Source organism: Gobius niger (genome assembly GCF_951799975.1).
Source record: "Gobius niger genome assembly, chromosome: 3".
Lineage (NCBI taxonomy): Eukaryota > Metazoa > Chordata > Actinopteri > Gobiiformes > Gobiidae > Gobius > Gobius niger.
This window is the reverse complement of record NC_136854.1, coordinates 31732608-31755941: the sequence shown is the minus strand read 5'-3', so window position 1 is coordinate 31755941 and position 23334 is coordinate 31732608. Positions and strand designations below refer to the sequence as shown.

Sequence of the window (23334 nt, the reverse complement as noted above, 5' to 3'; positions counted from 1 at the left end):
GGTGGAGTGATCTGCTTAGAAAGTAGTCCCTCAAAATGCGATCATTCATGTGATGCAAGGTCAGTTACAGTATATTCCAAAAATGATTCTCTCGACACAAACATTTATATAGTTAGTCTGGCGTTATAAGTGATTTGCCTCAGGTGCACTGTGGTATGTGTCAGACTGTTTTAATGCAGGCTAGCTGATACCATAGAAATGTGCTAGCCTTGTACTAGCCTAGCGCCACGAAACTCTTCAAATATAAGAACTGCATGAATAACAAAAAAAATATCTCCAGAAATCAGCAACACTCTGGATAACTAGGAAATGAGGCCCTATGTCAAAAATCCTGAAATATCCCTTTAAATTTGGTCACCTTAAATATACATGTCGACTAAAACTAAATCTTGACAAAATTACACAACATTTCATCAGAAGACTAAAACTAGATTCAAATATGTTGTCAAAATTGACACTGTTATGGGGCGACAGTGGCTCAGATGGTCTTATGACCGAGTGGTTGGCGGTTGTGCCCTTGGGAAAAACACTTCACCCACTGCCTGTGAATGAATGTGATGAGAGTGAGTGGTTGGTGGTGGTCAGATTGGCAGCCTCGCGTCTGTCAGTCAAACCTACATCACCACAGAAAAGCGCTGTATAATAGATGCATTATTATTTCAACTAGACTTACATGTCACTCTCTATTCAGGGAGCATCCTCATTCTCAATGATTTCCACCATTTGATTATTTTTATATGTATGATTTTGTAAACCATGTGACCAGAGCTGCACGGCAAAACATATATATGTCGGCAAACATGCCAGTCAGCCTAGGGAAGAGAGTTTGGCCACAGACAGGAACTTTAAAGGGGACATTGACAGCTTTAACCACATTAGACTGTTGTTCCCTCTTCCAAAACATATCTGGAGAAGTTTTTCACTTCATTCATGCAGTTTTGAGTATTCATTCCTCTGATAATCCTGTTAAATTTGCATTTTTTTTCTTCTACAGTTTCAGCGCTTTAATCAGTACTTCCTGGGTAATATTGCATCAACCAGAAACTTTCCTGCATATGAGCAATATTGGATTGACAATAAGTGTTGTGAATAGGGGTGTGACAATATATCGATTTTGTGATATACCGCGATATTTTGCAGGACGATACGATACTTTTTTTCAGATATCGATACTTTTGATGATGTCATGCATATTAATGAGGTCGCTTTGCTCCCCTGTTTTCACAGTCAATAGAGGCTAATGATGATCAAGAAGTCAGTCAGAACAGTAGAGGGCAGCACTTGGACCAAACACACACAATTAATGAAAGGACTCTGGTATTTTATTTAAACGTAAATGAAGTGATGCGACAGAGAATCACCTATTGGGAGGACTTTACATGTTTTGTGTTAATGGGGGAAACCGGAGCACCTAGAGGTAGCCAAACGGAAGGATGATGGAAGGGAAATGGAGTGACAGCAGCAGACTGGCTCCAGGAGGTTGGAAACACAGTCTTCCTGGTTGAATTTAGCTGCACACAGTCTTTACAGATGCGGTGAAATTCAGTCTGCTGCGTGAGAGAATGAGGATCGGGTTAGATGGAGCAGAGCATTCACTGAAATGCTTATAATTCTAGCAGTGAAGCAAACAAATGTGCTCATGAAACAATCAAATACATCTACATCATGAGCCGCGAAGCCAGTTTCCCTGTGTCTTCTGCAGAAAAAAAAAAAGCAGGTCAGCATGGCGTCCTCAGTCATGTGACCCCCTCCCCCACCAACTTAAGGCATTTTTAGAATATTTCTGGATCACAGGCGTCGTTTTCACTCATGCATTACATCCATGCAGCTCCTATAGAGACGCACACATAGGCGCTGCTCTGGCCCCCGAAGGTTATACGCGCGGTTTGATGAAAATCGCACAGGGTTGTGGGAGTTATGGTCATGTTTAGGCAGATAACATCAATTAAATCACTGATGGACATTTGAAATCGCTTCACAGATGTCTTTTAGTCAATGACTCGTAGCTGTGGTTTGTCCCAGTTTGGTCCTGGTTTAATGGTTATTTTAGTTGTCATACCCAGCATTATTGCACTTTTGAGGTCGCGTTTTCCCACCACAGGAACCTTTCGCAGTTCTTGGTACTCTTAAAGCACTCCAGAAGAGGAGGCAGGGGGTTCCCTTGATTGAAGTGGGACTGTGGGGTTTCAAGGACTGTCCCCATGAACTGTTCGGCGCCTTTATCGTAGAAAGATGACAATGAACAAAAACATATGTAAACTGAGGACCTCTTTGTATGTCTGTAGACCAGAAGATAGCAATATGATAACCATTTAATTCATTATGAGGGCAGGGTACCATTTCATTTACCAGCTTCCATGCTTTAACCTCTTAACCCCCACCCGAACCAATCACATTTTTCTTACACAAATCTAAAAGCAACAAACAAGTGACAAAAACTAGACAAAAAAGTGACAAAAAAACAACTAAAAAGTGATTAAATGTGACAAAAAAAGTGATGGAAAAAGTGACAACAACGCCACAAAAGACCAACAATAAAGAGAGTGACAGAAATGCCACGGCAACATGGCAACAAAACAAGAAAAAAGATCTGTTTAGATCATTTATGTAGCTTTCAAATGAGGCGTCACTCTGGCCTATAGGCTGTAAGCACCAGTCGATAAGCTTTTAGATTTGGGTAAAGCAGAACTGGAGAAAATGCGATTGGTTAAGGCGGAGGTTAAGAGGTTGACAATGCTTGGGTTTCTATCCCGATTCCGTTCCTTTTTTTTCTCGATACCTATACTAAATTATTTGTGCATTTATTCCATTAAAGGGACTATACAGAGTTTAAAAATGTCAAAATTATGGATTTTCCTCCCCCTACATGTTCCAACAATGTCCTAATGTTTAGAATGAGCCCAGACCTGTTCACCACAACTGCCTCTAAAATCCTGCACTGTCTCAAAAAGGTGTTAATCGGGTCCGAATTGCCGTCATGCACAAGCTTAATATAGAAGCTGCAGTTACACGTATGACCTGAGGTGGCAGTAGTGAGTATAATATGGCTAACTTGCATCTAGCCCCTTTAAAAAAAAGATTTATTTTAAATATTTCATCTTTAATTTGAGGTGAAACAATCAAGTCACCAAGTAAAGCTGTCCCTGAACCAAACAGGCATCAAAACTTATTCATATATTTTTTTTTTTATACCAGTAGTACCTAAACTGTGTTTTCCGATACCATGCTGGTATAGTTTAACGGTACCCATCCCTATACATAATATATTTTTGTTTAGTCCTTGCTTAATACTGGTTTAGCCCTACCTTTACCTTAGTCCTGAAGTGGATTAGTCTCAGTGTTAGTTTCTGTCTCTCCTCATGATTTAACATGTTGGTTCTTCTTTATCTTTACACTTACAGTCCCCAAGATTAAAGGCTAATTCAGTTAATGTTGTTGGTTTGATCTCAACTTTGTCTGCTCAAACAGTTGAAGTGTCCTTGAGCAAGGCACTGCCTCCACCCCCCTAGGTCACCCTCGATATTGGCATACGAGAACGAGAGTGAATGGACACTTGACGTAAAGTGTTTCAAGTGGCTCAGGGGTAATAGAAAAGGGTGCTTGAAAAATACAGATAAGTTCATTTTGACAATAGACTATAGACTAAGACCCTGGGTTCTTAGATGAGTTAGATGAGAGCTTGGAAACATAAATAAACGTAGCAAGGCTTTTCAGAATGATCACAAAAGTGCAGATACTTCTTTCCCGAACCACCAAAGCCACAGATCTATAATCAAAATAAAAGGCTTTATTATAGACCTGTGCATGTGGTGATGCCAGCAGCAGGAGAGGAGCTAATTGGAGACCGCCCGGGGGTTAATGGAAGTGTGGCAATGGCCTTCGACCTTTCACCCCTGACCCTGAGAAACAGGGAGTTCACCTGCGTGTGGCGGCTCCTCTGTGGTAATGAACATGAGGTCTCCACAGAACACAGGGGGAGGGTTATGTACAAAAATGACATTCACATTGATTTGCATAGAATGTGTTTTATCTCGGAGCATTGGAGCGCTGTCAAAGTCCATTTTTGTTGTTTATGCGAGCTTTGATGGCCTTGTCACGTTTAGGGCTGTGGTATTAACCAGCTATAACTGCCAAGCCACAATTTACACATATTTTCAGAAACTACAAGGTCTTAGCTTTCAAATAAGGCATTGCACTGGCCTGTAGGCTGTAAACAAAAAACACAAACGTGCAAAAACACGGCTAAAAAACGTCAAAAAAAAGCGGGGAAGAAAATATGACATAAACATGGTGACAATGTGCTTTGTAGGTCTTAGCTTTTAGTGCCAAACTGGTTGGCATTAAGAGGGCTTTAAGAGGTTTTAAATTCATGATAATAGTCATGACGCTCTTACAGTTTGCGTTCAAATGATCATTTGTTGCTCACTGTTCCATTTGCCCGAACAGAACTGGGAAAAAGGGCTTTTGTTCACTCAGATTGAGAGCATTTAAGTCGAAAAGGTTAAAGGATACATATGTATATATATATATATATATATATATATATATATAATTTTGTTCTAAAAACTATGCTCACAAATGGAGCATTGCTTCCCTTGCGTTGTAAAATAATTAAACAAACGTCACAGCCGTAGATGCATCTACTGCCTACCGTTCACCAAAATATCAACACAACAACATGAATCACTTAAATATATGTGGATAGTATTACCCTTAAACTGCATTATGACGCAAGTTTGTTTTGGAACAGAATACGGTAGATTAACCCAGGCCTGCCACGATAACAGTTTAAACTAAAGTTGGATATATTGAGGCAGGAATATGTCTCAATATATATAAACAATAATATTGAAAACCACGTGATGCCACTGAAACTTAAAAAATGTAAATCTCAATAAACCTTGTTCGAAAATAACACACGAGTTTCCATTAACATGACACTCAATGAAACACAATTTACTTCAGTGAAATTGTTTAGTATTATAAAAATTAACCTCTTACCTCCTGCCTTAACCGAGCACATTTTCTCCAGTTCAGCTTTACCCAAATCTAAAAGCGACTTGACTGGAGCTTACACTCTATAGGCCAGAATAACACCTCATTTGAAAGCTAAGACCTACAAAACGCTTTTGTCGTGTTGTCACTGCGTTTATGTCACATTTTTGGTCATGTTTCTGTCACTTTTTTATTGTGTTATTGTTGCATTTTTGTTGCGTTTTCATTCTTGTTTTCGTCGCTATTTTGACACTTTTTTCAAGAAGCTTTTAGATTTGGGTAAAGTTGAACTGGAGAGAATGTGTTTGGTTCAGACGGGGGTTAAGCGGTTTTGTAATGACAATAATTATTGAGCTGAAAAATATATTGTTTTTCTTTTCAGGATTGGTTCAGCTCAGGACCAAATCAGGGTTTAAAACAAGTTTAAGAATATTTCTCTTTTGACTTTCTTATTGTACAACCAATTATGTTACTTTTATCTCTAGAATCGAACCATAAGCAGCTCGTCACATTGAACCAGGGGTTAAACTGGCGTTGACTTTATTGACTGGTCTAAACCATTTCTCAGATGTGAAAGCCCAGTGCTGGCGCATCCATACGATGCATTTCTCCAGCATTCAGCACCTCTGCTTCTTCTCGCCGTCTTGCCTTTGAAAGTTGTTTGGCACCAGCGTTGTCACGGTAACGGCTCGGCAGACAGGAGCCGGTCTTTGTTAGTGCCGCGCGGCGGTGACCGAGAGACGAAGGCCACACAGTGATATGTGCATTAAGCTCTTTCTCTCGCGGTCTGTGGGAGACGCTGATGATGGTTGGTTATCGCGGCAGTTGGAGGAAAAATAAAAGAATAAATATGAGCGATTATAGAGTCCATGGATAGAGTCCTCGGCGGCAAGCGGGGAGAAGTTTCTTCCTCAAAGTGAAAAGGTTTGAGTGTAGCTTTTCTATGAGAAGTTGACGTTTGTTTCTCTCTTTAAGGAACAGGCCACCGTTTTTCCATACTGAGATATGTTCTTACCTGAGCTTAGACGAGTTGATGTGGCTGGTCTTTCTGCGTGTGCTGAGTAAAAAGACGCAAAAACACCGAACATGTTGTTAGCATTTAGCCTCTCCTCCTCTCCTCTATGGGGCCAAACGGAGGTTAAGTTAGAAGCGACCAAGCTCTTCCACGTTTCCCCTATTTAAATACAGTTATTTGAGTAGTTACACGATCCAAATATAGTCACACAAAATTAAACATGTCTATTTTCTAAGCGGATAAAAAGGGGAACTATATTGTAAGGCATAATTACACCTTAGGAGCACTTCTTTTTATCCGCTTAGAAAATCGACATATTTAATTTTGTGTAACTATACTTGGATCGTGTAACTACTCGCGTATTTAAAGGGAAGAGCTTGGTCGCTTCTAACTTCCCCCCCCGTCTGGCCCCATAGAGGAGAGGAGGAGAGGCTAAATGCTAACAACTCCTTTGGTCTTTTTGCGTGACTGAGCGCACGCACAAAGACCAGACAGGTGCACATAAAACTCGTCTAAGCTCAGGTAAGAACATATCTCAGTATTTGAAAACAGTGCTATTCCTTTAAAGTTAAAGCAGTACTAAGTAACATGTTTACCTTAATAAATCCTTTTCATAGTCCCTCTGGGGGTAATACAAATGTTTATGGGATGATTGGAGGGTCTTTCATCTCCCCCTGCTGTCTCTGCAACTTGACTGCCACCGGACCGGAGCAACCAATACACACTAATAGAATCACAAAGAAGAAGCTAACAGGCTAACGGGCAAAGCTAACTGTGGGCTAGCGCCACTTAAACAGTATTTACAGCCAAGTTTGAGTGAAAAATATTATTTCCATTGTATAATTGGATGTACAATCTCTCCCTTCGCCTTTTCTGTCAGCGTAGTATTTAATCTCCAAGACAATTAATAAGAAAAAAAAAAATCACAACTTGCTACGACACCTGCAGTTGCGCTTGTGGCCTCTAGGGGCAAGAGTTACTGCTTTAAGCCTTTACCACCAGCTAGCTTCTCCTGAACAAAGTCCTGGCTGGATCTCTCCTGATCTGAGTGCTGCACTGCGGTCGTCCACTTGGTCAAACACAGAGGACGATGGATTTGTGTCATCAAAACCACAGAAATAAAAAAGAGAAGCGACATTCGATCCTAGCGTATGTGGACAGTTAATAAGTAGGCTAGTCTGGGAGACTTTTCAGAGCCTGCTCAATGTATTTTTTCCTAAAGCTGTTAGCATTTAGGATCCAGATGTTTTCAGATGTTGTCAACCCATCGACCACATTTAGGCTTTTGTCAATAACATGTCTTTTTTTTGCTGTATCGCCCGGCCGTAGTCTCATGTTTACCTTTGATTAGGACCCATTCGATTTCATAGACTCCCTGTGTATATCATTTGAATGTTGTTTGTTGCAGATTGCGAGCCTGAGGAAGTGTCTGACTGGTCTCTGGATGAAAACTGTCTCTTCTGCTGCCTGAGACCAGAGAAAGTCAAGGTAACTCACAGCTTCGTACATTCGCTTCAGCTGCAGCCACTGAACTCAACATGTCGCATACATTTGCTGCTAATTTTGAAGGCAACGACGTTTTTCGTGGACAATAGCTGCTTCCTGTTGGCTGTTTGTTATACATTCATTGAACAAGAATGAATGCAAACTTTCCAAGGACAAAATCCGCGTAAATATGTGACAACATTCTCGTATAATTATGATCATTATTTAAGATGAGACATTGCAGGCGAAGAGAAAACAAAGGGTTTTCAGATATAACTTTGAACATTTTGCTGCGGATTTCTGATATATAATATAACTAAATAATGTAATTGCAACTTTTCTTTCATTAAATATTTTCAGACAGATGTAAAAAACCCAAAAATGCCAATGTTAATGGATAGAGCCAGGGTTAAATGTATGGGTTGTATTTGTTGATGGTATTAGATACAAAAGCATTTCAAAGAGGATTATAGATATCTTGTTTTTCCTTTGAATAAGGTTAGGTTTGGTTTCAGTACATAAAACACAAAAGACAAAGTACAGAGCCTGCTGCCTTCAAGGTGAAGCTGAAGCTTGTTATATAAAAAAACAAAAATTGCTGCTGGAATAAAGCGGTCCCTCTCTTTGTTCATCATTTTAGAAGCACCAGTCTCTGCCCTGATGGCAGATACAGGAAGTGGGGGTTCAAGGGGTGCAGAGGGTCCTGCATCATGTGGGAGCAGTGTTCATTTCGTCGGCTAAAATATTTAGTCGTAATTTTAGTCAGAGTAATATTTTTGCGGACTGAAATTGGAGTAAAACTACATCCAATGTTTTTTATGAGACAAAACTGTGACTAAAATTGAAAAAAATGCCATCCATCCATTCCATCCATTTTCTTCCGCTTTATCCGGGGCCGGGTCGCGGGGGCAGCAGTCTCAGCAGAGATGCCCAAACTTCCCGGTCCACACACACCTCCTCCAGCTGTTCTGGGGGGACCCCGAGGCGACACCAGGCCAGCTTGGAGACATAGTCCCACCACCGTTTCCTGGGTCTTCCACGAGGCAAAAAAATGGTTTGACTAAATCTCGACTAAAATTAAAAGACATTTTCGTCAAAAGACTAAAACTAAATTAAAATACGTTGTCAAAATTAACACTGTGTGGGAGCCACTAAACATGTTTCTGGTGAAAAAATCTGGATTTTTTTTTTAAATCTTTTTTTTCTTTTTTTTGGCATTGGTTAAAAATTACTTATTAAAATATCCCTCTGAAAAACCTTGAAACAGAAGTACAGGACTGAAAAATCTGAGAGATTTAAGACTACATCACCACTATGTAAGAAAAATCATTCTGAGAAAATGGCCTTTGAGCTCTTCTCTTGAATAGCATTAGAGTATGAATGCCATGAAATGAAAACTATCCTACCCAGTGCTAGGTAGTAACTGAATACACATAATTAGAATACTCATTTTGAGTATCTGTATTCAGGTACAGTTACTGTTTCCTTTGAGGGTATTAAGAATACAATTACTTTCCTAAAATCAAAGGAATACGTCACAGTACAATCTGCTGTGATGCTTTTCATGTTCCTAATTAGTGATAAACCAGTTCACAGAAGGCACAACATATATGTATGTGTTTTTTAATCATATGCCATATTTATACATAACTATAATGCTAATTATTGTGAAAGTATTCTAAGCATTCTGAATACTGTACTTTAACTGGACAAAGTAAAGGGATATGTTACTGATTATACATTTTAAGGCACATTTAGTGTTTTGTAACTAAATACAATTTCAAAGTATTCTCCCCAACACTGATGCGACCAGCCAAAGATTTATATTTTGACTTATATCTTTAACGCAGTGCAATATGAACAAAGGGAGGGTTGTAGTGAATAATATTATCTATTGAAAAGACTGAGTTGAATATGTTTTGACTGTCTCTAGCTCACAATCCAAACTGAAAACATATATTTTTTTGTCAGACATTTTTGTTCTTTGTTGCTCTGGTCCTGTCCTCCTCCTCCTCCTCCTCCTCCTCCTCCTCCTCCTCCTCCTGCTTCTTCCTGCTTGTTGTTTGCACAGTGACCCTGACACACTGCCTCTTAATGACGGCTAGGTGCATATGTAAAACGAAGACCTCACATGCTCTGAATCCGCGCTAACTCCCACCCCCCCCTGCTCCAGCGCTCGCCTCCGATTGGTCACAAGGCGCTTAATGATCCACACAGCTCGGCTCCGATTGGGTGAACGGCGGTGATTGCTGGATTACGTAGTTCACAAATAACAGATGCTACATTCAGAGGCCTCAAAGACAAAGAGGATCCTGTGCAACAATAGACTGAGGATTGATTATTGGAGAAGGCAATGGAGGAGTGACATCAACATGGACAGGTCTGTGCACAAAAGTGAGTGTTTTTCCGAGCAGAAAACAGGGTCAAAACTGGCCAACGGATGAATAAATAAGATCAGATGAAATATAGATGAACGGAAAGACATGGTTCACCCCACGAATGCGTCAACATTTTAATCACAAGCAAAAGAAGTGACAAAGTTTGGTCTGAATGAGGGATTTGAGAGCGTTTTCTGCATTTTGGTTTTGGGATTGGCTGATCAATTTTCTCCCCCATCGTCTCAAAAACAACAGCTGGATTTCTATTTGTTGTGGGACGACAGAAACATTCTCTTACCGCGAGTCAACATTAAAATTCATCAGGGAATGACTGACAGATTCAGGTATAAAGTTCCCCCTGAATAAACCGCTGTAAAACATGCACATAACGCTTCGGCTATTCACTCCTCGGGCGAGAATAAGGATTGAGAGAAAAAAGTACAACGTTTTCTTGTGCAAATCGCGTGTTTATTAGTGTGATAAAGGATTCTCGTCCTGTTTAATTCAGCAGATCACAATAAACATGTTTACGTGTGTGAGATGCCGCCGCAGCCTTTCCGCGCGCAGCTCGTTAGTGCACAGCCTGACGGGAACCAGAAAATAAAAAAGAAACAATAACAGAAAAATAAATACGGCGATTGGTGGAAGAGATGAACAGCGCAAAGTGAAAATGTTGACACAAAGGAATTAGGTGCAATGTAATTTGAAGGGGGGGGGGGATTACAGAGTTGTTTGTGAAAGGTGCTTCCATTGGGTTGACGACACTGGCTGTGGCGAAGAAGAGGAGGAGCTGAGATGGCTGATGGTTCTGCTGCGGCAGTGAAAGTGTGACATCACTCACAACAATGAGGTCCAAACAGTTAAGAGTTCCATGAACACAGCAAAAAAAAATAACTTTTTATTTATCTGAATGTCCTGCTGAAATAAAGACAGACAAAAGCCAACTGTTTACGCCTAATTAGAATAATATACCATTTCTCCAGGTAAAATGAAGATTGTTTTGTATTTAAAATAAGCTTTCATTGTGTGTGGGAAAAATATGATAATTAAAAAAAGTGTTACTAGAGGAAATTCGCAAATGTAATATTTCTGTGTGATCAGATGTTTAGAAAGAGCCTTGTGGTCGTCTCTACAGCAGGTTAAAATCAGCTAAATCCCATTATAATGAATAGGGCTAAAGTTCCGTTGGATCTGAAGTAGAGCGATGACATCGTCACTTAACAAACTTATTCACCTGATTTCGCCCCACACACTTTTTCCTGTTTTTGCCACGGATCGGCACTTCCGTTGTACAGACACTTCCGTTGTATGACACTTCCGGTAGAGCGCAAAGTCCGTTCACTAAGCGGAGAACGAGGGAAAATGTTCGCCACTAAAATCTGATGTTTAGGTTCATTTGCACCAACAAGTCAACACTGCACTGTTTCTCTGCGTGGCCTAAAATGGGCTTTGTGTCCGTGTTGAGCTGATTTTCTGTTGACTTCTCCAGTCCTATGCAAACTAATAGGAGTGAAGGGGCGGGCACAATTCATGGCGACGCCGAAGCGAACTTCCAGAAAAGGGTGAATAAGAATGTAAATGAAATGATGGAGGGGGTCACAGGAACCAATCCCAGCTGCTAAGACAGGGTTCGATCAACCTTTTTTTTCTGCTGGACCCCTTGGACCTCTCAATGGTTGTCCGTATGTTGTTGCTCCGACACGATGCCCCCTCAATCTGCCGCGTTCACCATTCATATTTTTGTCGCGTCCCTTTGTTCTCCTCGGAGAGTTAGCTGTCATGTCTCGCAGTTGCAGTGACACTGATTGTGAATGAAGGTGGAGGGGGGGTGGGGACTCCTGTTTTATGCAGAGGTTGTTTTTGTACTTGACCTTTGACTCCGTGTCTGAGGTCTGCCATCTGCCCATTCACAAACACGCACCCTCCCCCCGCGCTAACGGCTAATGCTAGCAGCACAAGCAAGCTAGTAGGTGCGGAGACAGGGGAATGGAACACAATGTAGACTGTTTACTATGTCTGTGTCGTGTTTTGGTGAAGGTAATTGGCATTATCAGATATTCACGAACGATTGCGGTATTTAACCAACTGAGCACATTTTCTCCAGTTTTGATTTACTCAAATCTAGAAGCTTCTTGAAAAAAGTGTCAAAATAGCGACAAAAACGAGGAGAAAACAAGGATGAAAACACAACCAAAAAGTATCTAAAGGTGACCCAAAAAAAAACCCTCAAAAGAGCAACAAAAATGTGACAGAAACGCAACAAAAAAGTGGCAAAAATGTGACCAAATTTGGCAAAAAAAAGCCCCAAAACATCAACAAAAGAGCAACAAGAAAGTGACAAAAAATGATGGAAGTGCAGCAGAAATGTGACAAAAACTCAACAAGAAAAGTGGCAAAAATGTGATCAAAGACAATAAAAAAGCCACAAAAAGTGCAACAAAAAAGCAACAAGATTGTGACAAAAAAAAGTGAAATAGGTGCAACAAAAAAGCGACAAAAACTCAATAATAAGATGGAAAACAAATTGAAAAAAGTGACGACAACACGGCAACTGCGCAAGGAAAAAGATCAGTTTCGATCAGTTTTGTAGGTCTTAGCTTTCAAATGAGGCGTTACACTGGCGGTAAGCTCCAGTTGAGAAGCTTTTAGATTTGGGTAAAGCTGAGAGAATATGCTCTCGGTTAAGGCGAATGGTAAGAGGTTAAATGTGTTTGCTACTATATTGAATATAATTTCTGAATGGAAAATTGAATACAAAGGGGGAGAAAAGTCAAGCAGTGTCATTTCTTAAAGGGACTATACGGAGTTTAAAAATGTTAAAACTAAGTATTTTCCTCCCCCATGTCAGCCATGTCCTAATGTGTAGAATGAGCTCAGACCTGTTCACCACAACTGCCTCTAAAATCCTGCACTGTCACTCAAAAAGGTGTTAATTCGGATCCGAAGTGCCGTCATGCACCAGCTTAATATAGAAGGTGCAGTTACACGTATGACCTGAGGTGGCAGTAGTGAGTATAAAATGACCAACATTTATCTAGTCTCTTTAACAAGGAAATTATAGGACAAAAACACTGAAACAGATCCAAACAGCAGCCAAACTAAACCGGGTCTAAAGGGCAAAAATCAGCCAATACTATCTCTAAATCAAGATGAAGTGTCAGTCAACAAAACAATAGGCCTAATAATGGCAATATCATCTTACCAAGATATAGAGCAAGGTGCACGGAGATCTAAACACCTAAAATTCTCTATAATGACTGAATATGATCAGTTTCTTGAGTCTTGTCTTGAGTGAGGACCCTGTAGTACTAGGTCTAAACGAGGAGTCACCCAGGTTTCTTACAGGATTGAAATAGAACTAATTTGAGATGAAACTACGACTTAACCAGGTCTAAGTCCAAAAAACTAACTCTAAACAGGGATTAGTTAACCAGATCGATCGAATCTGAATCAGCCGTAAACTAGACGATAACAAGCACAAGCACTAACTAGAGCTTACCAAGAACTAGAAAAATCTATATGAAATTCCAATCAATCAACGGTATGCATGAAATGAAGGCCTATAGGTCGAGTCTCTAGACCTTGAGCAGCCTGAGGAAGCGTGTGATTGGCGGATTGGTTTGAAAAGCCGCACGTTAAACAATGGCGTCTTCATAAAGTGAGACAAAGACAGGAGCCACGACATTGTTCCGGTTTGGAGCGGGTTTGGAGCACTTAACACAGACCATTAATGCATCGAGACCTTGGTCCGAGCATGTGGAGAGGTTCATATACGCACATTATTATGTTGTCACGTTAAACATTACTATTGCTTGATCAATTAAATGCATAGTCAAAGGCTGTACATGCACAAAGGATGAGGTTATAATGGTGAACCTTTTTTCTCTAAAAGAAATCTGCCCTTTTTGACCCAGTCTTCAATACCTCGAGCGACCTGTCAGAAGCGGCGGGCAACTCCAGTGTGGATCTTAGTCTCTGCTCCTGACCAGGCAGGGTGGATTGTCTTTGTGATCAAACTGGTAGTTTCCCTTAAATCCACAAATGGTTTGGACCAATCATGAGCCACAGGTGTCTCTGTTCCCGCATTTGCACATCACATTTTGTTTTTAACGACTGCTGTGACTAGAGCCCCAGTTTGCTCCAGCTCAGCTCTTAATGTTTGTGTTTCCTTTTCTCAGGAGCACAGTGTGGACGGCTCCGGGTCCCAGCTGCTGTCTCCCTGTGAGGACTCTAGAATCTGCCGACTGGAGAGACAGGCACAAGACTTCCTCAATGCTGTGTTCCACAGAAAAGGTAATGGCCACATGTACATGGGCTCCAGATGTAGATTCAATACCACGGGAAGTACATTATGGTAGTATTGTTATGGTGGCTGCCTGGTCTTTAGTGTTTAGTTTATTTGAGCAACATTAAAAGATGCATACAGGTAAAGTATCCATGGGCTTAGTACTGTTAGAGTTTTTTTTATATCTTTACCGATTTCGTTTTTGATACGGATGCCTATACTAAAATATTTGCCCTCTAGTGCCAGAAAACAAAACAATAATTAATAGTTAATTTATTCTTTTTCTCAAGTCACTTCCTTTAATGCTGTCCCTGGACCCAACAGGCTTCAAAACTTGGTCACTTAAGTTATTATATTATTATTCGTGCCTGATTTTGGTACTTTTTTTTCCAAATCAGTATTACCTATACGTTTTTTTTCTCTCAATACCATTCTGATAACGTTTAACGGTACCCAGCCCTACATTTCAGTAACAGAAGACACTCAAAACAGCAGAAATATTGAGTGCAGGAAGTTAGTCATAGCTTCTAAGGCCCTACCCCTCAATTCAATACGCAAACATTCGGGCTCGAATAAGATGTTTCCAAGGCTAGCATGGATTATTTAGCTCTGTGTTATCAAGTCAAAACAGACAGCTACTCTGGGGGCAAAAAGGAGGAGAGATTATTTCCCTCAAACCTGGTGGATATCCAAAATGAAGGTCTCTGAAAATATTGTTCCAGCATAGTACAGATTATATAGGTCTTGCTGGCAATCCAAAGTTGCCATAAACAGGTCAAATGTACGTCTAAAACCCTAATTTTCATCTCTTTCTGTGACTCTTACCTAATTACTGCGTCGCCTCTGGTCACAATCAAAGCCATCGTCTGTCTATGCGGGAAGGTGGCTTTTCTCCTGCTCTGAAATTTGGCCAATTCTCAGAGGAAATCAGGAAAAGTGTGTGGATTTGACAGACCCTGACAGAGCAGTGAGGCTGTATGTCTTCTCTGAGTGCTCTTAATTATAGTGCACCCTGATAGGAGGAAATGTGGAGCAGCCCGGTGCATTTAGGCCACGGAGACGGAGGGAAAGCCTGCTTTAATTGATTTTAGTCGCTCGCGAGAAGACGACAATGTTCCCGATTGTGTCCTCCGTCGTTTCTCAAAGTCAGTAGGTACTTAAAGGCAGATATGATTTTAGGATGAAAAAGGTAAAGGCTAAAGTCACCTCGGAAACCTCTTTCTTCACGCCAGCCAATGCCGTGTCCTTCTTTACTTCGTCCATAAATGTCTTCCTAACTGCTCATCGCTGAAGCCGAATGAAGCGCAACAGTTCTGACCATTTCCAAACTTAAATAGTTTTATTTGACCTTGTAGTGACTAAGTGGTGGTATGAGTGGTCAGCCTGGCACCTTTAAATCACGGTGGTCTCTACAACGCTCCAGTATCAATTGTTTTGTAGGTTTTCTGGTGAGAGGGTCTGTCTCAATGAGAATGAAAGCAATGAAAACCTTCCAAACAATTGATCCTGGAGCATCCTACAAACCACTGTGATGGAAAATAAAGGCACTTTGCAAACCACTCATACGACCACTGGTTCATTACACTAACTTTATTTTTCACATAAAAAGTTGCATAATGCAGCTTTAATAACTGGGACTTTACTTTCGGAAATTATTTCGGTTTGGGAAAAAAAAGTAATGCATAATGCAGCTTTAAAGAGACTAGATGCAAGCTGATCATGTTATGCTCACTATTGCCTCCTCAGGTCGTAAACATAACTGCAGCTTCTATATTAAGCTTGTGTTTGACGGCACTTCGGATCCGAAGTAACAACTTTTTGAGTGACAGTGCAGGATTTTAGAGGCAGTTGTGGTGAACAGGTCTGAGCTCATTCTACACATTAGGACATGGGTGGAACATGTAGGGGGAGGAAAATACTTAGTCTTAACATTTTTAAACTCAGTATAGTCCCTTAAAGTTAAGAAATTTGTTAAAGCTCAATCTCATGATGGTAAAACACACCATTCTAAAAATGTATCCACCACTTTTCACATAAAAAGTTGCATAATGCACCTTTAAGAAGGATTCAAAGTCATTAAATGAATTGTGCCAAAATATAATATAAATGTCACAGGTTCATCATAAATTATGGCTGAAATTGTACACAGTTATTAACTTTTTTCCATTTTGCTTTTGAATTAAAACATTTCCCCTCATTAATTAATTTGGCAGAATGTTTGCTAATGTTGAGAAAACAAATAATCCTATTTTTGGGGGGCATTAAAATGGGATTAAAAAGCTTTAAACTGGACTTCCTACTGCCTGTATAAAGGATATATAGGATATAAACTTTGTCTGTGGCCTCCGTCAGGCTTTTAAACTCTTTAGATGTTTTATTTTTGGAAAAGTCTATGGGATAAATTATGGGGGATTTACTTTTTTTCATTTGTACCAGAGTGGGCTGTACCTGCTCCTCCATCTCCACCGCTGCAGCAAAACCATGAACCACCTCAGCCTTTCCATCTCCTCCTCTTTAACATCACAATCACAGTGTGTGGCCTGTATGGAGAGATGGGGTATGTGGTGGTTCATGATCAGGGCCCCTTTCTGTGGGAAGCTTGTTTGTTTGTAGGTTTCTTCTGAGTGCCACACTAAAAACATGTACAACAGGATGCCCTCTGGGTCCATCACTCGTTTGAAAAAGAAATGCTGAGTCTCATTGGGACTTTCCTGATTAAATAAAGGTGAAAAAAGAGGAATGAAAGAGTAATTGAATAAACATTTCAGTGAGCCTCGTCCGGATTCTTCTGTAGCTGTAAATCCAGGGACTTTACATTTGACAGAAATGTGCTTTTTATATCTCTGCCATGTTTTAAAATAATTCCAAACACTTCCAGGAGAGATGGCTCTTTCTCATAGGAAATGGGTCATGAGAAAAGAGGTCGTCCGCTGTCTTGGATCTAAACTTCTGCGTTCATTTGAAACCGGCTCAAACTTCGTTAAAAGTGGGGCACGACGAGGGGCCTGCAGCCTGCGCCCAAATCGGAGGGAAGTGGGACGATACGGGACAGGGAAATGAGACGTTCAAAGACCATCAGGTCTGCAGGAATAAAGCTTTTTCAGGGGAGAAGTGGAAAAATAGAGAAAGCAAAACAAAGGTGCCAGAATGACAAGCCTGTGTTCATCAATAATGACTTAAACTGGGGCAAAAAAGTTTCAAGGAGGAATTCCAGAGCCGTCCCTCGTTTCCTATTACAGGGTTTATACAGGCAGCAGCAAGTCCAGTTTAATGCTTTTTAATGCCATGTTTATGCTACTAATGCTGCTAATGCCACAAATACAAAACACACACACACACACACACACAAAACAGATTTCTTTCCTCAACAATAGCAAACATTACGTCATATCAATTATTAAGGGGAAATAATTAAGTACAATTTCACCCAAAACTGCAGCTGAATGTGTTTTGGACCACACTTTCTGTATTTCTGATTAACGTAAGCAGCAAAATTGGTCGAGCAATGTCGTTATTATCTAAGAATTTTCCATTTTTTGCCAGTTTGAATTCAATTTATTGGTTTTTCATGACATTTAAGGCCGTATATTTTGGCACAATTCATTTACAGACTTTTAATCCTTTTAAAGGTGCATTAGCTTTTGAGGTGAAATAAAGTTATTCAATATTTGTGCGTATTTGATCTAGTCGGGACCCAGCGACTGTATGGGTGGTCAGCATGGTGCCTTTACTTGGTCTCTAGGACTCTCTAGGGTCTATTGTTTGGAGGGTTTTTACTGCTCTCACCAGAAAATCTACCAAACAATTGATGCTGGAGTGTTCAGACCGCCGTTAAGGCGCCACGCTGACAACTCATACAGCCACTGGGTCACAAAAAGGTCAGTACAAATATCAAGGTTTTTTGTCTGCATAAAAGTTGCATAATGCACCTTTAATGCTCTTCGGAAACCATGTATAAGGCTCCCCACAGCTAATAGCAATGCTCTATGTTTTTTTTTTTTACAGTCTATGGGGAGAACGTGCAAACTCCACACAAAAAGTCCACAGGAATCAAATCCTGGACCTTGTTGTTGTGAGGCAAGAGTGCTAACCACTGTGCCACTTGTGTTAAGAATACCTTCAAAATAATTCTTAATTAATTCAGTATTTGTAAATAAAAGTGCATTTTTCATCTACATCTCTTTTTGGTCTGCATTTAAGCCCAGGTTTAGATTTATTTTAGTCCTAATCTAGTCCTTCTGGTTATAGTCCCAGTTAGTTTCTGGTTTAGTCCTAGTCAAGTGCTGGTTTAGAGCCATTTTAATCTTGGTTTGTATCTCGTTTCGGTCCCGATTTAGCCCTGATTCAGTCCTGTGTCAGTCGGTCCATATAACACCGTGCACAGTAGCCCTTCTTTCATCTGTGCCCAGACAAACACGGCCATTGGATGAGTTTTTAAAGACCAAACATAGCAAAGAAAATCAATAAGACACATACCTCCTATATTTATTCTATAGAAATAAAAGAAGTGCATTTTTCTTCAACACACTCCTCCTACGTTTGGTCTCACTTGCACAGCTGAGGGAATAAAACGTCTTCATGTCTTCAGACGGCGAATAATTTCTGCAAAAAGTCACATACGACGTCGATGCCGATGTTCTTTTCCAATATTATCACACGCCGGTTTAAAAGTCAGTGCGTGCGCCCATCGTTGACATGTTTTGATAATTAAAAAAGGTCACGATTTCCCTGTTGTTCGGAGTTGTCAGATTTTTCAAAAGCGTCTTGAAAACGCAGCTTTGGAGATCAAGTTTGTTTATGCTCTGAAGTCACTTTGAACATGCTTTGAGCGTGTGATTATATTGTTCATAACAAAATGAGCAGTAGAAGAGCTGACATTCTGCTTGGCTGTTTTTTACTTTCTAATCTTGTCATGATAAAACCATACTTCGAGTAAGAGCCACTCAATATGAAGGTATAAAAATCTAATTATCATCTTTCCCTGTGTTTTGAGTTTTGTCCCTCAGTATATTGTAAAAGCAGACATACGTGAAAAATGTCCTTTGAGCATCAAATTATTAAAGCGTATCTATCATGAACTAGTTGTCACATTACTATGACAGTATTGCTCCCTCAAAGTTGTGAAACTCGCTTATGAGTTCATTCCTGTGAAGAATTTGGATGCCGCGATACCACCCCCTAGTGGCTAAGGGTGACTCCACAAGGCTACATATTGAATCCTATGGGGACTTTACACGTGACAAAAATAACTTAAAAGCATGGCTCCAAAGACTTTTGAAGTATGTGTCTAAAAATAGAAGTTCCTCCTGTGACACCTCTGAGGGAAGGATCATATTTTTGACCACCCTGGTTTTTGTTCAATGGAGTTTTAAAGTTCCAGCTTTGGGCTTTGATTGACAGGCCATAGTGAACTGTGGTGGCTTGTTGTTGCTCTGCCTTTTTGGCCTTTATTCACCTTACCCGCCTACTTTTGCCTCTTTTTGCCTTGTCTTGGCTCTTCCGTTGTATTGACACTTCCGGTAGAGAGCGGAATACATTAATTAAAGGGACTATACAGAGTTTAAAAATGTTCAAATTACGTATTTTCCTCCCCCAACAATGTCCTAATGTGTAGAATGAGCCCAAATCTATTCACCACAACTGCCTCTAAAATCCTGCACTGTTACTCAAAGCGGTGTTGCTTCGGGTCCGAAGTGCGGTCATGCACAAGCTTAATATAGAAGATGCAGTTACATGTATGACCTAAGGTGGCAGTAGTGAGTGTAAAATGGCTAACTTGCATCTGGCCCCTTTAAGCGGAGAACGAGGGAAAATGTTCGCCACTAAATTCTGTCTTATTAGATTGATTTGTGTAAAATGTTCATTTGCACAAACATGTCAACACTGCACGGCTTTATTTTCAGGTAGTAACTGATTTGTCTTGACTTTTCCAGTCCTATGTTAACTGATAGGAGAAAAGGGGCGGGCACAATTCATGGCTGCGCCCACGCAAACTTAGCCCACGAATAAGGTGAATGGGAACATGCTCTGTTGCAGGAGACGGACCTACCATCTTGGATCCTCTCTCACCTGGTTTTATTTATGTAAACATTTTGAGGAGTGAGGAATGATAGTAATATTATGTCTATTATCCGCCTCCCTCCTGCTCTGAGTGAGTAACAGCCTGACAAGCAGATTCAATTTAACCAGTCACAGTGAAATCTGAACTCTCACCGGCAAAGCAAAACTAATAGGCTCACAAGAAAATCGTGATATGGATTTGTTAGCATTTCGACCAGCCTCTACCTGGATGTTTGAGTAATTGCTCACATTCAATTCAAAAGCTCTGTTTCTGCTCCAATGTTAGTATTGAGTTTGGAGAAACTTAAGGTGCAGGACATTTATGTTATTAAATTGTGGTTGGAATAGGGGGTGGGGTTCAATAATTTAAACTTCTTCTCCTATTTGGACATGTGCTTTTGTAACTTTGACTTTGAAAAAGAGTTCACAGGTCTACTTTTGTTCTTATTGACAGTGTTTATGCTTTTGTAGAGGTGCGTTGTGTTGAATGAAAATAATGAAAATTATTAACTCATTCATTCAATATTACAAAAGTTAAAATAGAATAAAATTTAATTTTATTGTCAAGACCAGGACAATACAGACAAGCAAAGTAAAACAAAAATACATGAATGATAAATAATAATAATAATGCATCGGTTTTATACTCGGTGGTGGTAAGCTACTATTGTAATCACAGCTGACCTGGGTAGACTGACGGAAGCGAGGCAACCAGTCTGCGCCATCGGCCCCTCCGACCACCACCAACCACTCACTCACTCCCATCCAAGTCCTGCCAGGCCCTTCCCTGCCTAGCTTCCAAGGTCTGACAGGATTGGGCAGAGCAAAGGCGATATGGCCACAATAAAATTGTATCTAAATAATTATTTTGTGACGCCCTAAAACAATTGACAATATCCTTGTTTTTATTGCGATACAGCTACTTGTAAATCTATATAATTGTGTGTATTGTTTCGTCATGGCTAGTTCAGGATTAGCGTTTTGGGCTAATGTATACTTGAGCTGTAGGATTTAAAGTCCGATGCCATGAATAAAAAAAAACCTTTCCGGCTCAAGGATCTGGGCCAGGGCCAGATTAATGCATCCGTAGCAAATTGGGTTTTGGGTGAACGTATAGAAAGCAGTGAGATTGATGTCTGCACTTGTTTAAACTCAGCGGGGAAGGGAAAGTTTCACCAAACATCAACTAATAACTAAATAGAAGCGTTGGGCAATCCACCAGAGTCGTCTTCGTCCATTTTCTAGCTTTATTTGAGGAAAGAGCGTAGTTAGAAAATAAGACGGAGGAGGGAGAATGGCTGTTAACACCTCTTGTTATAGGTCATACTCCCATTCTCCAGGGCTGTATGTGCACAACAGAGGTCACATGACATCACTGTAGGATCATCGAAAGGCGTAGGATCTAAGTGTGGGCTTATTCTGCTTTCTTATTGAGGAACAAAACCAGAAAAAAAGCTTTTGTAATATGAATACATCACATTACAACTGTCGTCCATAGAATTAAAATATATAAAATAATGTTATATATTTTAACTGTATCACTTACATTGACACTTTGCATGACTTTCCAAACATGTAATGAACAGGATTTGAAATAAAAAGCCGTTTGTTGCTGCCATAATGTGGAGTAAAGACACAAATCCTGCTGGAAGCTGCTGCTGATTTAAATGCATTAGTTGTACGTTAGTGCTATAGCTCCGATACTCTCATCTCATGTCGCTCACATGATTTTGAACGCTAGGATTAAGAGTCATTTTTGGATTATTCCTCTGTGCATTTGGGATTACATTTGGAGGATCACATGGGATAAAAGCATGTAAACAGGGCAATGAGAGTAGGGCTGAAACGATTAATCGATTAATCGACGACTAATCGATTATTGAAATAGTCGACAACTATTTTGGTAATCGATTAATCGTTTTCTGGATCACACAGACTAAAATGGAGCAAAAATGACATAAAAAATGTAGTATTTTTGATGAAAACCTACTTTGATTTTATATTTAGGGTCTGTAGTGTTTTGTACATTGTAAATTTCATGAATAGAGCCTTCAAAAAACATTTCCCTTTAGTTTACTCCATCAACACATCCTCAAACAGCACCACTTAAGCTATAATGTGATTAAAAAATTGAAAAAATTAAATCTTCCTACACCATTCACAGCCAAGCGATTAATCGATTAATCGTAAAAATAATCGATAGATTAATCGATTACAAAATAATCGTTAGTTGCAGCCCTAAATGAGAGTTCCTGAACATTCCTGGACTGCACTGCACATCTGTGAAAACTCAACTTTTTTACAAAGCTGAGATATTTGCTGCACTATAGATTGTAATCTAGCAATTAGATAATATTGTCAATGTCAACCAAAGCAAGACCTACACCTAGTCTAAAGTGGGAAAAACATGGACTAAACCACTACTACGTGAGGTCAAGTATAAGTTAGTATTTTCTGAACTAGACCCTTCGCATCTTTCCTTTTTATAGATAATGTTACTGTGAACTCTTTAATTGTTGGTGGGACCATTAGAAGCAGAGCGGGAAAGCACTACTCATTTTTAGTATGAATAATTTCCTTTACCCAGTTTTTTCTTAGTCATACTCATAATAAACAAAGTCTGATGTTCCCTCAATCTTACGCCACAGTAATAGTCTTACCGTATCTCATCTTAACCCACTGTTTTGTGTTTTATTTTTCTTTCTCCGCAGACCTCCCAAGTTTCTCAGACCCTCACATTCCTCTAGTGGCTCGTGAGATTATGCAGCGAATGATCCGCCAGTTCGCTGCCGAATATACCTCAAAAACTACTCAGGACGACCCGCCGCTGCCCAACGGCAACATGAAGGACCAAAGTCTGTCCCCCTCTTCCTCCGCCTGCTCCTCTAGCCCCTCCCCCGCGCCCGGCCCCGCCCTCAGCCCCAACGGCACCACCTCAGACGGGCCGACAGTAGGGGGCGTTGCTGCCTCTGCACAGAACCCCGTCCTCAGTAAACTCCTCCTGGACCAGGACGCGCCTCTGGACCTGACCGTGAAGAAGAGCCCGGCAGAGCCCCCGTCTGGCCAGCAGGGTGGGTGCAACACTCTTGTTCAATTATATTTGTTTTAGTTCTGCC

General features: G+C 40.4%; 1 protein-coding gene across 1 annotated transcript in view; it reads left to right on the top strand.

The window, feature by feature from the left end:
• lcor (ligand dependent nuclear receptor corepressor) overlaps positions 1-23334 on the top strand; it is a 111751-nt gene that overhangs the window by 66471 nt on the left and 21946 nt on the right. Inside the window, exons 3-5 of the mRNA XM_079553381.1 lie at positions 7419-7498; positions 14052-14166; positions 22930-23289. Of these exons, the coding sequence (XP_079409507.1) occupies positions 7419-7498; positions 14052-14166; positions 22930-23289 (555 nt within the window). The remainder of the gene's footprint in view (positions 1-7418; positions 7499-14051; positions 14167-22929; positions 23290-23334) is intronic.